General features: G+C 39.1%; 1 protein-coding gene across 4 annotated transcripts in view; it reads left to right on the plus strand.

Annotated features, from left to right (window-relative positions):
- Positions 1 to 14,760, plus strand: part of LOC149239668 (glycerol-3-phosphate acyltransferase 9-like) — a 366,346-nt gene that overhangs the window by 247,404 nt on the left and 104,182 nt on the right. For 3 of the 4 annotated variants that reach the window (XM_089373481.1, XM_089373479.1, XM_089373480.1), the window contains 2 exons: positions 3,478 to 3,597; positions 3,731 to 3,829. In XM_089373481.1, the coding sequence (XP_089229607.1) occupies positions 3,478 to 3,597; positions 3,731 to 3,829 (219 nt within the window). Of the gene's footprint in view, positions 1 to 3,477; positions 3,598 to 3,730; positions 3,834 to 14,760 lie in introns of those variants that run through there. The other variant, XM_089373482.1, reaches the window with a different exon arrangement.

The following is a 14,760-nucleotide window of genomic DNA, read 5'->3' on the forward strand; positions in this document are numbered from 1 at the left end:
TGGGCTGTCAGACATGCAATTTCTGCTTGGAAATGCATGCTGTCAGACCAGCAATAAATGTGCCAAGTCTGCCCTGAAATCAGTGCTGAAGATGGACTGCTGTACTGCCTTCCCTTTCTCAACTTGCGTGCACAACTCTTCCTTGGAATGCGTGCCTGTACCTGCCTTCTCCTTGATGCAAATTGCTATCTCAGCCTTCTCCTTGCTTCTCCTCTCTTCTCCTCGTCTCCAAAAGCTACACGTGGAGAATGAGTTTCCATTTGCCTTTTTCCCGCTTTTTAGTCTCCATAAGGATGAGAAGACCTATCCCTAAGCTCAAGGGCTGAGATTAGATCTCAGTTTCTCTTGATCAAGGGTGGAGATCTAATCTCACATTGACGCCCCCTCATGTCTCCCCCTTCATTGATGACCCCCTCATGTCTTCCCCTTCATTGATGACCCCCTCATGTCTTCCCCTTCATTGATGACCCCCTCTAGGCACTTTAGTAACTTCTTGTACGATGTACTTTTTTCCTCCTAAAGTCACTTGCACTTTAGTAACTTCTTGTACGATGTACTTTTTTCCTCCTAAAGTCACTTTGAAATTATAAAGTCATTTTAACATTATAAAAGTACAATATTCTTTTAGGCCTCGTAAAGTGAATAAAATTTCACGACTTTAATGATCTCTTAAAGTCACGCTAAAAAGGTGGGTTCACTTGTTTTCCTAGGCTTAGGCAAAAAGCACTAGGAAACACCTCCTTGGTAACATTTTCAACAATGAATCCTTGGAAGAACAAGGCATGTAGTGTGTGAACTATTCCTTGCTATTGGTGAAATGACGTGATGCACCTAAATCAATGAACCAAGCAGATGACCTTGGTTGATCTGCTTGTGTTGTGGCCATAAAGTCATAGAAGGCTGACTCCTCCTTTATATGCACTGCGACATGAGCCTGCTGTTGAGGCCCTCCAAGGTTGGTTTTCTGGTCAGCCAACCTCTTTCTGCAGTGCTTCATATGGCCCACCTTTCCACAGTAATGAAATTTGATGATATTTTAATCCTTGGTCACATCCTCACTGTTGTTCTATACGTTTTTCTTGGCCCATTTACCTTTGCCCTTTAATTTGGCAAGAAAGACCTTCTCAAAATTCTCTCTCTCACTTCTACTACTGAACTGTTTCTTCCATATGTGCTACAATAAGACTTTATTGCAGAGCTCGTTAAACTTCCATTCAACATTTGTAGAAGTGATGTTTAGAGTTTCAATAAAGTGTTTGTAAGCATGTGGTAAACTTTTTAGTGTGATTACGGCCATGTCTTCCTCCTCTATCTTTTGACCCATGACCATCAGCTAATCCTGGATATATTTGTTGAGCAATTGCTCCTATAAAGTTGCATGTTCATCTATCATTATGGAAAAACATGTTTAGGAAGAAGGCTTTGCCCTTGTTCGATGTTTCATGCAAATCTTTCAGATGTTTCCAAATATTTGAGGAAGTCTTACCTGTTTGGACCTCTCGAAGCATCTCATTTGTCACTGACAACTTCATCAACATCACAACTTCTCTGTCTTTCTCCTCAAACTTATCCTAGTTTACTCACGACTATAGGCCAGGTAACTTTCAAGGACAATATTTGCTAGGAACTTGTACTAAAAATTGGTTAGCATCTGTTGTTCTTGCCTATGAACCTCTGACCCGTTTCAAGCATGATGATGAGTAAAGATGCCATAGGTGAAGGATAAAATTAACCCAAGAACAGAGTAGCGTGATGAAAAACTTGCAGAACTATAATAAGTCTGCTCACAAGTAGCCCAAAAAGATGCAGATCTAGGCAAATTCACTCACCACCAGTCCAATGAGACTTAGAACAGTTGTCAAGTTCAACTAGCCGGGAAACACGTAGATCTAGGCAAATCTGCTAACTACCAGCTCAAAATCACTCAGATCTATTCACAAATAACACTGAAAAAATCAATTTCTCCTTGGATCTGTTGAAAAATAATACATTAGCAGCTAAAAATTTCTAATCTATAAATTTGGGCACTGATACTGGAAAAAACAGCTGCCATCTGCCTCCAATTCGTCTATACCGTCAAGAAAACTGAGAAATGTGATAATTTGGGTTGTAATCGATTTTTATTGCACTTTTTTGAACAATTATGTACAGATTGTGTACGACTGTATGGAATCTGTATGAAAATGACGGCTACAAATTGTTGTATGGTTGCTGAACATTTTAAAAAGAAATTGACCTAGTGTTGTAAAAAACAAAACAATACCTAGTGTTTGTGAAACCCTTTTGGCTATTCAATGTGCTATGCTAGCAATCCCTCAATTCGTCTCTGCTGGCAGCAGTCCCTAGGTCTTCAAGCTTGCACACCATCTGTGGTTCTAGCTGAGCTTTGGTACCATATCAGAAAAATTGAGCACATAAAGAAACCAAGATAACTCTAAAGAGTTCTCTGTGTTGTATTGCATAATGGGAAAGTGAAAGCTTTCTTAGATAGGATTACAAGCAAGTAAAGTCAATCCAGTTTATGAATGTGGGATAGACTGCGAAGCACAATAAAGTGAAGACATAAAAGCATAAAATTACCTAAAGTCATTGATTTTATTAATGACTTAGTTTAATATCTATTTGACCATTATAAGCTAATAATTACTTTAACAAAGGAGTCAAATGTTGGTTTTTAACATTTGTCTAAGTGATAGATACAATGGATAACCCAAAGTTCCCCCACTCATCTAAAACCATGTTATAGCTCTTTGCCATTTCACTCTTTCCCTATCTAGTAATACCATTTATCTTTCTCATAGCTGGGATTCTTGTATCCTTTAGGGATTTTGCTAATGTCCTTAATCATATCATGCCAATATCGGGAGAGAAACATATTGAATGTTACGCTGCAAGCATAGATAAATTGCACCACTTTTGCATCCACCTCATCCCTACCAACAATATTGAGGAATTTTGCTATTGTTGTTCTAGAATTAGAGATTCCAGAACCGTGAAGAGATGGAAATGTTTTGCCACCAAATCTAGATGATACATCTGTTGATTGAAGCTTTTGTTTTCTTACCATGCTTTATTTGTGCAGCTTCCTCTATCTTGATGTACTTTTGTCTTTGTTCCTTTGATATCTTAGGGAAAACTAAAATCTAAATGGCTTCCCACTCCATCTTTTAGTCTTCTTGTTTATTCTTGATTGTTTGATGAAATTATTGGATTTTTCCTTATTGATCAGTATTTTTGATTTTGTACCATGTGTTTGTGCCTAATGGATTTTGATTTGCCAGTTTATCCTGTCATGAAGACATTCATTGACATTCAAGAATAATCTAAGTGCATTTACAATAAATACATACAAACAAAACACAAAATTTGTGGATTACTTGTTTATGGTTTTATTTGGTTCTTATTTTATTCTTGATTTTAGGTTCCACTTGAGGGAATGTAAATCTTATTGTTTGAAGTTTGTGTATTTCATGACAGGCAGTCTTTTACAATGCATTTGGTCCGTCTTATGACCTCTTGGGCTGTAGTTTGTGATGTATGGTACTTGGAACCACAAACTCTGCAACCTGGCGAGACACCAATTCAATTTGCGGAGAGGTATCTGTTGGACACAGAATAATTATATTCCCTGATACTGAATTCTTTAATTTTAATGGTCAGTGGATCATTACATATTTTCCTTTTTCCAATGTTATTGCTTTGCGTTTCATCACACATTTTTGTTTAACAGGGTAAGGGACATAATAAGTACGAGGGCAGGCATAAAGAAGGTTCCGTGGGATGGTTATCTAAAATATTATCGTCCAAGCCCGAAGCTCACTGAATCAAAGTAAGTTGTACTTTTTCTTGAGAAAATTTGTCTTTTATCAAATGTCCCTTCAATAACATTCTCTAATATATTGGCATAACTGTACAAGGAAATCCATTTCAGTATGTGGCAGAAAAAATATTTCGTAAAAATAATTCATAAATTATATTATGTACCATTTACACAGTTTATCATCAAGTAGTTGGGAGGATTTCTGGATTTTATTTATTTGCATCTAAATTAGTATGACCCCAACCAGTTCTTGAAGCTCTGTGCTGTTTTTACAATATTGTTGCAAAGGCTGCAAAGAAATGTCACAAACAATTGAAATGCTGAGATGCTAAAAGGATATTAAGTCTAGGTGTATCGAGTCTCGACCCTAGACTTCTTAAATGATGGGTCCTTGCAGGGGAGGGCGGGATGTTGGGGGATATAGTAGGCTGTTGCAATTATAATGGGGTCATTCTTGTCTCTTAGAGTGGTCTTTGATGCACTCAGGCCTTTAGATATTCTACTCTTGATTGAGACCCAGGGAAGCCCCATTAGGACCATCTTGGAATATTTGGGGTATTGTTGCTTTTCCAGTTGTAGATAGGAGAGCTAAATCACGAGGGGCGTTTGGGGTTTGGGAGGTGTAACATACTTTTATTGTGATTTTATTTGTAGATTTATGTGGGTTCAGGTTGTACGTGATTCCCTTGATCCTTGGGATCTTTATTTTGTGGTTTGTTACTTTCCACCTACCTCCTTTGATTTCCCCTTTTGTAGAGATTCAAATGGGGATCCATGTTGATTTTTGGAGTAGCATCAGATAGGTGTTCTAGTCTCTAAGGTGTCAGAGAGGCTAAGGAACACAAAATCTCCAAAATCCAAAAAAGGTTTCGAGAGAAAACACTTAGAAACCTATTAATTAAATTAATTGATAAAAAATTTAAAATTTCGTAAGTCTAACTTAGGAAAATTGATTGATTAATGGCTATCAACCGAGAAAATTGATTTTTCTCTAGAGACTTCCAGAAAGGTGACTTGTCAGACTCTTAGATGATCTGAGCCATTGATCATGATTAGATCTTGGCCGTTGATGCTCCAACGAGAGATTATAAGAGCAGGTCAAAGGGATTGGAGAAGACGCATCAAGTGAGGAAGATAGCTTGAATTACCTAGTTTGCAATATTCAACAAGGCATAGTTCGAGCTAGAGAAGAGACGATAGCAAGGGTTGCAGCGTTGAGAATTTCCGGAGAAATTCTCAAGAAGTCTTCCAATATTCCAGAGTTAGGGCAAGATGCTGAATTATCCAGCAGAGGAGGTTGTATTGTTTCTAGAGGTAGAGGGAGGCAGGACGATTTTCCTAGAAGGGTTTCTAGGGTAGAATGGATTTTTCTGATGCCACGTTGCACATTTTTGGGTAGAAGAGAGAGTGTAGGGAAGGAGTGCGAGTAGCCCAGAGAGGGCCAGATCGAGTTGTTGTGAAGGAAAAGCATTTTCCCAGTATATTTTCAGTTGATATAAATCTTGGTCCCACATTGGCTAACAGTTGTAATTCTCTATTTCTGTTGCATAATAATAAAACTCTCATCTGCTGCACTGTTTTTCCCTTTGAGGTTTTTCCAAGGACAATTGCCCAAAAATAGAGGTGACTATTTTGTTATGTCTGCATCTATTTCTCAGTTCTGTATTTTATATTTCTGCAACGTATTTTTATTTGTGAAGAGTGCATTAGTGAGTTATTCGTTATTTCCGTTAATAATTAATAGAAGACAAATAAACTGCACTCAATTAGAAGAGTAATTTATAGTTGTTGCATTCAAAGAATTTTCACATGGTATTAGAGCAGAGAAGATTGGATCGAAGACGCTAGGTTCTAGGAAGTGCAATTTTGCAATTTTACAGGGAGATCTGAAGCACATTATTTCAGATTTGCACAGGCCATCTAGGCAGTGCGAATTGCTGGAGGCAGGATTTCGATTTCTAGATCCATGGTGGAGAAATGATCATTTTGCCTCAGGAGTGTTGTTGCACAAAGTGTCTAGGCACCGTGACAACGCTCAGAGTAAGGGCTGTCACTCTAATCCTTACTCACTTTGTTTAGACTCTCTCCTAGGCAAGTCAAGGGGGGTAGTCCCTAAGGTGAATGGATGAGGGTAGCCTATGGAACACGGGCTCTAGGAGATTTTAATGATAAACAACTTGATGAATCCAAAGCGAGTCTTGGTCAAATGAGATAGATAGATTAAAATAAGACACGATCATAAGATAAAAATGACTACAGACCAGTGCCTTTAATTTGAATTAACCATAGACTAAATAATAACAAGTCATCTAGAGAAAACTTATAGATGTGGCAAAGTGACGATCATGAACAATTAATGTAAATGCCCAAAACTGCAATATGCAAGAGATTCTAGATTTAAAATAATTTTCAATTAATGGCCCAGATCTAGAATTAATTAACTTTCTCCTATAGCCAATATAATTTAAAACATTTATCACACCTTGACCATAGAAGAATCATGAAAATTTAAGATTTAACACTTAGCGCCAAAAACACCAAGGAATTTTAAATTAACACTTTAATTATTCCTTAGGCAATTTGAAGAAGTAAAATAAATCAAAGGGTTGATAAATAGAATTTTTAATGGGCCAAAGGCCACATTAATTTTTTTCAATGTTTAAGCACAAATCCCTTTATTTATTTCATTCTTAATTCTCACGTCACCAAGAATTTTTTTTTTTTAGATTTGTTTTAATGTTTTAGATTTTTTTGAAATTTTTTAGGAATTTTAATTTTTTAGATATTTTTAGTGATTTTTTTATTTTTTAAGTTTTTTTTGTAAGATTTTAGAAATTTTTAGATTTTTAATTTCAAAATCATAAATAAAAATTAAAAAAAGGTGAAAAAAAAATCGAATCTAATAAAACCAATTAAAATAAATCAATTAAAATAAATCCAATAAAACCAAATAAAAAAAATCCAAATGAGAAAATAAAAATAAAACCAAATTGAATTTTTTTATTTATTAAAACAAAAATCAATTAAATAAATCCAATAAAACCAAATAGAAAAAATCCAAATGAGAAAATAAAAATAAAACCAAATCGAAATGTTTGATTTATTAAAATCTTAATAAAATCTAACTAAAGTCTGGATTACATGAAATCGAAAATAACTAAACCTAAACCATGGATATACAAATAAAAAGAACTGAAAAAGTATCTAACCTAATGTATATGCATACAAATAAAAAAGAAATCAAATGTTTTGTTGTTGTGAATGCAGGCTTGACGGCGGAAAGCAGTGACGACAGACAGTGGAAAAGTTTGATAGTGAGAAGCAGTGTGGAAGAGAAGGCCGTGGAGAGCTGGTTGAAAAGAAGATCAGGTGAATGGGGCTGCGAGGGAGAAGAATGCAGATTAGCAACATGGATGGACAACTCGAAGCAGGGAATGAGTGCAAGAGATGAAGAGCTAGGGAAAGCCACGGGTTGCAGTAAAGGAATGTAGATATAGAGGAGTGCAGTTGACAGTGATGAGAGATGTGGGGGTTTGAGGGATTGCAAGTGGGCAGAGTAGAGGGCCACGTGAAATACTTGCAGGTCGAGGAAAGGAGCAGCTTGGACAGAGGGGCAACAGACAGGAAATGAGATCACATGCAACAGGAGAGGAGGCAGGGCAATGGAGCGTTTGCAGGTTAGGCAGCGTTTGACGGCGGAAGGCAGAGTGAGGGTATGAAGGAAGGAGTACGCAGTCAGAAAAAGGATGGACGAACAAAGGATGAGGGAGAGGAAGCCGCAGAGAGCGATGGAGAAGCAAAGGGTTTAGGCCAACGCTTTGTATGTCTGAGAGCAACAAGGGCTTTGGGGTCTTCTTTATTTTTAGCAAGAAAGAAAAAATGCAGACAATGATGCTAGGTAGTCAACAACAACCTCAAGAAACCCAAAGCAAACCTAGAAAAAATTGAACCCTACATCAATATATTTTTATGGTTTAGATTTATCAGTGAAACCCCTAAAAATTTCTCCAGATTTAAAAAAAATTAAAACTTTGGTCTGCAAAATCTTTTGAATATCTTGCAAAATGATGATGAACTAAAAGATCCAGATCTTACCCTCCAGGGCCTAGATCTGGACTCTATACAAATTTCTTCCTAAGATCTGTAGCTACAAGAAAACAAGAAACATTCAAATGATATATACAATGATAAAACTAAAACCCAGAAAAACTCAATTCAAAAAACCAAAAATAATTACAGATCTATGCACAAAAATGGCAGATCCATGAGATCTGAGGAGTGCGAGTCCAACTCCGCTCCCAAATCTGATAATTTTAGACTCTCAACAGCCAGATCATCAATTTCGCACGTAAAAAATTTAAAATTTAAAAGTTTAAAGGAGGTGTTGAGCTCAAAACCCTTCATGCATCACTAGTGAAAAAAATATCTTATGATAAGCCCGGGATCAAATTAAGTTGAGCTCTTCAGAAAACACGGATCGGGAGTTGGTTGGTCCAACTGAAAACTTCCTTGAATGCTTGATGATCTAAAACTCAAGACTTTCCTGCAAAACTCAATTCAACCATCAAAATAGAGCGAGAAAATGATAATAAAATTCAGATAAATAGAGATATCTGCTATTACATTCAAATTTAAATTATCACTTAAACCCTAGCGACTGAGCAAGATACCTATACTCAAATCATTCTTCAAAAACTATTATCAATGGCAAAAAGAAATTACGCATGAAAACAATACATCTTACAGTATTTCCATGAAGAGTAACATGGGCGAAAATTAACCCCAAAGTTTTTCTTTATTATCCGAATAAAAATTACACGAGAGCTTTTCGCTTAGCACACTATTCAAAAGTCGGATCGATCAACTGACAAATGACCTCCTATTTAAAGTTAAATCGTCCAATCACTAGTTTGAGTGATCGTTGTCAAAGCAATCTTAACCATTGATAAGGATTAAAATTTATTTTAATCTCATTCATTGAAATATTAAATTTTTGAGGAAATTCGAATTTTTCAATTAAATGCATTTTAATTAACTCAAAAATAAAAATTTTGAGGTAATTTCCTAAAAAAATTTACTTTGACTTAAACCCTAGGGACCAACGGCTTAAAATTTAACAAAATAATTAATTTACCTTAGTCCCGAGACCTTATAAAATTTGAATTTTAAAGGACTGACGAATTTTGCCTTTGGAAAATTTAAATTTACCTAGGACCTAGAATTAATTAAATTTCTGGCTTATGATTTTAATTAATTTTTTGACCACACAATTTAATGAATTAACCTATGAGGGGATAAATTATTTTTCCAACCCTCAAGACAACTTACATCATAATTTTCATATCTTTTACATCAAAAGGGGGAAAACCCATTTGTGATAGACCCTCACAGACTACCCATTTCTGCAACACAAATATAATCCAGTAGACCAAGCAATTTGTAATAAAATAACATAACCAAATAGTTATGATTATTCCCAAATCACTTTTAGATAGACTCAATCTAGAACACTAGGACTCGCCTAAGATCCCAATGACAAAAGACATTCTAACTTTGGGGTAAGGCTGAAGGAAAACTCTACCGACCATTTGAAAATGTATCGGTGAGACAAAAAACCTCCCGGAATGTAACTCATCACTAGAAAAGTAGGTTTACTTAGGCAATTACATACACGACACGGATATGCTGAGATTATTTACATTATACACATGCAGAATGGGTTTACATTATAACATGATAATCACGCTGATGATGATAGCTGAACGACACGGATACGTCGATCAGGCGCTGTCCTTTTTGTGAAAGAAGGGGGTGTACTGCTATGGGTCGTTGACACGTAGTGGTCAACAAGAAGTAGTAGCAAGATGCAATAGGATTGTTGGAGAGGGTTTCTAGTGAGCAGATCAGTGAGTTCGCAGAGCTGATCTAGCGCAAAAGTTTTGCAGTTGCAGACAATGTTCCACCAAGACTCTAGGACAGGGGGACGCGGGTAAAGGGAGACACACAATGGGGACTTGTGGTAGTACCCTCAAATTTTAGGGAAATTTAGGGGGGACAGGGAGACGATATTGATCCATACATAATTGAATTTAATAATGAAATACACTGATCCATATTCATCGTTCATACTAGTACATACATCATTCCTACTCATCATTCATCCATACACCACGAGATTCAATAATGAAATACATTGATCCATATTCATCATTCATTATTCTAGAATCTACATTGATTTAAAAATTAAATTTATCATTCATCATTCTAGAATGTAAATTGATTTAAAATTAAAATACGTCATTCATCATTCTAAAATCAAATTAGTACTAAGCAAAATAGACTATAGTAGATACCAATGTTATCGAAACCGAACCGATGATTGAACTAGAAAACCCTCTAAACCGAGAACTAGTTGGAACTGGACCAGACCTGGTAAGAAAACCGAACCAAAAATCCAGTTGACCAAAAGCACCTAAAATATTCAAATTTTAAAGAAAAACATATATGTTCATGTGCATCCATATGAATCCAAACCATTTATACACAAATAAGCAAAATTTCTCATTTATATAGCATGTAAGGGTGAACATAACCAAAATAGCACCGATGCAATCCATATGTAATATTCCTAAGGGAAATCAACAGTGATAAACAAAGCATTCAAGGTACATGCAACACAAAATTCACACACAAAATTAAACTCCTAGAAATACTCCAAAAACTGCGCCAAATTGAGCCATTTTCATTATAAATCAGATGGGGGTACAATATAAGTATGGAGTGAATGCACATGGGCTTGCCAAAGGCAAGCTAACAAGCCCCAGGTGAAGAAAACCACTGCTTGGATGCTGGAAAGATATTCCCCTCATTGATTTGTGCTGGCTCTGGAAAAACTGCATTGCTAGCTGGAAGAATTTGCTGTTTGGCCCTCCTTCGATGCTCAGAAAATAACGGGAAATTAACCCCAGTCTCTCCTCAAATAACCCACCTAAACCGAGAAAGGGTTTGGCCTAGTTCTAACATCTGAAATTACCCCCAATTTCCATGCGCTCGCCCAACTATTGGGTAATTCGACCAACCTAGAAATGACCTTGGTTAGCTCCTCCAAAATGATGGTAAATGCTAGCAAAACACCCCTTCGGATGCCTCTCCAAATTCTATCTCAACTCACCCCAAATGTCACTACACCCAGCTCCCACATGTGGCCCAAAAGCTACCTCTGTAGGCCCATGCGATCTTTGAAATGGTGTCACTGCTACAACAAAAACCCCACAGAAATGTCCCCGCCTAGCACTCCAAATCTCCAACAGAAAATGGTCCAAGACTCTCCTAAAAAGCCCAACTAGTTTGCTACCCCAGAACTAACTCTCCCAGGTAGTGCGTGTTTCTCTTGTATGCCCGAACTGCTAAATAATTCCCATGGAATGCACTGATGCCACGTCTGGAGCAACTCCCAAATGGTGTAGATCTTCCCTCTTGGGCTGACACTCGAAGGTAGGGTGAGAATCTTGCCTGAGAATCTTGTGTTTTGAGCAACACTTGCAGACTTGGATCAACAACTCAAGCGTGCTAGTTAGGTTCGATGTGCAAAGGTTTAAAAGCCCAAAAATGATGCATCTTTCTCTTATTTATCCTTGAGCTCCCCTTTTCCCATGTGGGCCCGATGCATTGACCTCACCATGACTTTCTCCCTCCAAAAGTGCAAGTTTGCTCAAGGGGAGCGTATTCCCCTTTTGAGGTGGCCCCCACCATCCACTATCACTTCGATTTTACCTTCTTCTCCTATGTTGGGACCTTCCTTAGCCAAATTATTCAAGTGGGTCCTCCTAACCCACTTCTCTTACGTTAATCACACAAAATATCAAAATTGACACAACTTATACAAAATTGCAAAATTGGTATAACTGCTGGGTGAAATTAATTAGAGAGGACATCATAGTCCCGCCCTCCCAAATGTTGCTTGTCCCCATGCAATTGTAATGCGGGGTGCTACTCTATATGCTCCCCCTCCCATGTGGCATCCTCATCCAGTAAATTCCTCCACTGCACAAAATACACTCTGATAGTCCTAGTTTGCAATCTCCCCTCCCTGATGTCCAAAGTAGCCTCAGGCTCAAGAACTAAGTGCCCTCATCATCCGGTGGGGGTAGCTTTGTGGCTGCTGTCACATGTTGTCCCAATAGCTTCTTGAGGCATAAAACATGAAAGACATTGTGTACCTTGCTTCCAAGCAGAAGCTCAAACTCTTATGCCACCTTTCCAATCTGCCTGATCACCCTGTAGGGCCTATAGAAACATTGCTGCAACTTCTCGGTCCCTTTATGCTTTAGCATGGACTGTTTATATGGTTGGAGGCGCAAAAAGACCAAGTCTCCTACCTCAGATTGCCTCTCGATCTTATGCTTGTCTGCATACATTTTTCGCTGCTTTTGGGCAGTCTGTAGGTTGTCTTTGAGAGCCTTGAGGATGGCCTGGCTCTCCTGAATCCAATCTTTGGCCCTTGGGGCCCTATTGTTTCCAAAAACAATGTCAGCAAAAGATAAAGCATCATACCCATACAAAGCACGAAAAAGGGGACACACTGATGGACATATGGTAGGTAGTATTGTAGCAATACTCCCCTAGGTGCAACCACCTCATCCACGCTCACTGCTACCTTGTCATGTAGTTCAACAAGTATCTGTCCAATCACTTGTTGACTATCTCGGTCCGTCCTTCCGTTTGAGGGTGGTAGTTGGTACTGGGAGTGAGCTCGATGCCCACCAACCTAAAGAGCTCTTGCCAAAAGACCCCCCATGAAGCGACTATCCCTATCACTGACTATGGTCTTGGGAAGACCATGCAACTAGAGGATATCTCTAAAAACCTGCTTCGCAACTTGCGAAGTAGAGTACCTAGAGGGGATAGCAAAGTAATGGGCATACTTGGTCAACTTGTCCACCACTACGTATATGCAATCACAACCCTGCACCATGGGAAGTCCTGTGATGAAGTCCATCGAGATGCTCTCCCATTTCCCCTCCGGAATAGGCAGCGACCATAGTAACCCAGTAGGATGGGTCAACTCCCCCTTGTTCCTCTGGCAGGCCTCACACTCTTGCACATACCTCAACACGCCCCCCTTGAGGGCCTTCCAAGTAAATCACTCCCTGACTATCCTGTCTTCAAGAACGTTTGGTTTCCTGACAACAGTGAATCATGCGCTACATGGAGAATCCTCTCCCTCAACTGTGAACTAGGTACCAAATGTATGTGCTCCTTTTAGTAAATGACATCGACCATCACATGGTAGTGCTCATCCCCATGATTACCCTCCAAGATCTCACATCCCTGTCGATTGTTGGAGTACTCCACCAAAAGTTGTGCTTTCTAATCATGGTAGATGCTCATGAGTGAAAGTGTCGCAGACCTCCTGGATAGGGCATCTCCCACCATGTTATGCTTTCCCTTGACATAGTATATGTCAAAATCGTAGGCTTGAATTCTGCTGACTCACTTTTGCTGTCTATCATTGAGGCCCTTCTACCGCAGAAAGTGGTGAAGACTATTATGATTAGCCTTCACTCTAAACCGGTTGGCCAACAAATATTGTCGGAATTTGGCCAACACATGCATGATGGCCAACGTCTCCTTGTCATACATTGAGTACAACCTCTCATGACTAAGGAGCTTCTGACTCTCAAAAGCTATCTGGTGGACTCCTTGTGACAATACAACGCTAATGCCCTCACCTGGTGCATCGCACTCCAAGGTGAACGACTGGGTAAAATCAGGTAAAGACAACACCCGACAATTGGTCATCACCTCCTTGAGGTGCTCGAAAGCTTCCTGTGCCCTTTCCGTTCATGTGAATGCCCCCTTCTTGGTCATATCTATGAGGGCTGCTGCTAGTTGTGAGAAGCCCTTTACTAACTTCCTGTAATACGTGCAGATGCTTACAAATCGCCTCTGCTCAGTCACATTCTGGGGAACTGGTAAGTCCTGGATGGCTCTAATCTTCTCCTCATGCACCCGCACTCCATCCTCTCCAATAATATGCCCCAAGTAGAGCATCTCAGTCAGCCCAAACTCACACTTGGACAACTTTGCATAGAACTGCTGCCCCTCCAAAATACGAAGCACCTCCTCTACATGCTGTAGGTGCTCCTCCCATGTCTTGTTGTAAATCAATATGTCGTCAAAGAACACCAGCACAAATCGACGCAATTGCTTGCGGAGCACATGGTTCATGCAAGACTGGAAGGTAGTAGGTGCGTTGGTCAGCCCAAAGGGCATAACCAAAAACTCGAAGTGGCCGTAGTGACACCTGAAAGCTGTCTTAAGTATATCATGATCCCTCACCCGAATCTGACGGTGCCTCAAACTCAAGTCTCTTAGAGAAGTACTTAGCTCCTCTAAGCTCATCCATAAACTCATCTATGTTGGGAATATGGTACCGGTTCTTCAATGTCTTCTTGTTGAGGGCTCTATAGTCGATGCACATCCACAACGTGCCATCCTTCTTCTTCACTAGAACAACTAATGAAGCGAAGGGACTAGAGCTAGGTCTAATGTGCCCCAATGCCAACAACTCATGAATAGCCCACTCAATCTCGTCCTAATAGGGCTTGGGATGTCTATATGGGGTTGTGATAACTGCCTGTAGCTCTGGCTCCAACTTGATAGTGTGCTCAAACCCCCTATCAGGTGGCTGTCCTGGTGGGATGTCTCCAAATACTACTAGGTACCTATTTAGAATGGCTTGGATATCAGAGTGTGGTGGTTTGGGATTTCCCCCTGCATCAGATACCTTGAGCTCCATGACCCACTCTATATCCCCATGTCGCAAGTCTGCCTTCATCCTATGCACTTACACTGTCTGTGGGTTGTATGAGTGCATGCCTCTCAACAAAACCATCTTCCCATCGGGCCTTGCGAACTCCATCTCCAACTTCTGCCAG

This window comes from Pinus tabuliformis, chromosome 8, assembly GCF_031772625.1.
Source record: "Pinus tabuliformis cultivar Carrire ecotype Pingquan chromosome 8, CPIR1, whole genome shotgun sequence".
NCBI lineage: Eukaryota > Viridiplantae > Streptophyta > Pinopsida > Pinales > Pinaceae > Pinus > Pinus tabuliformis.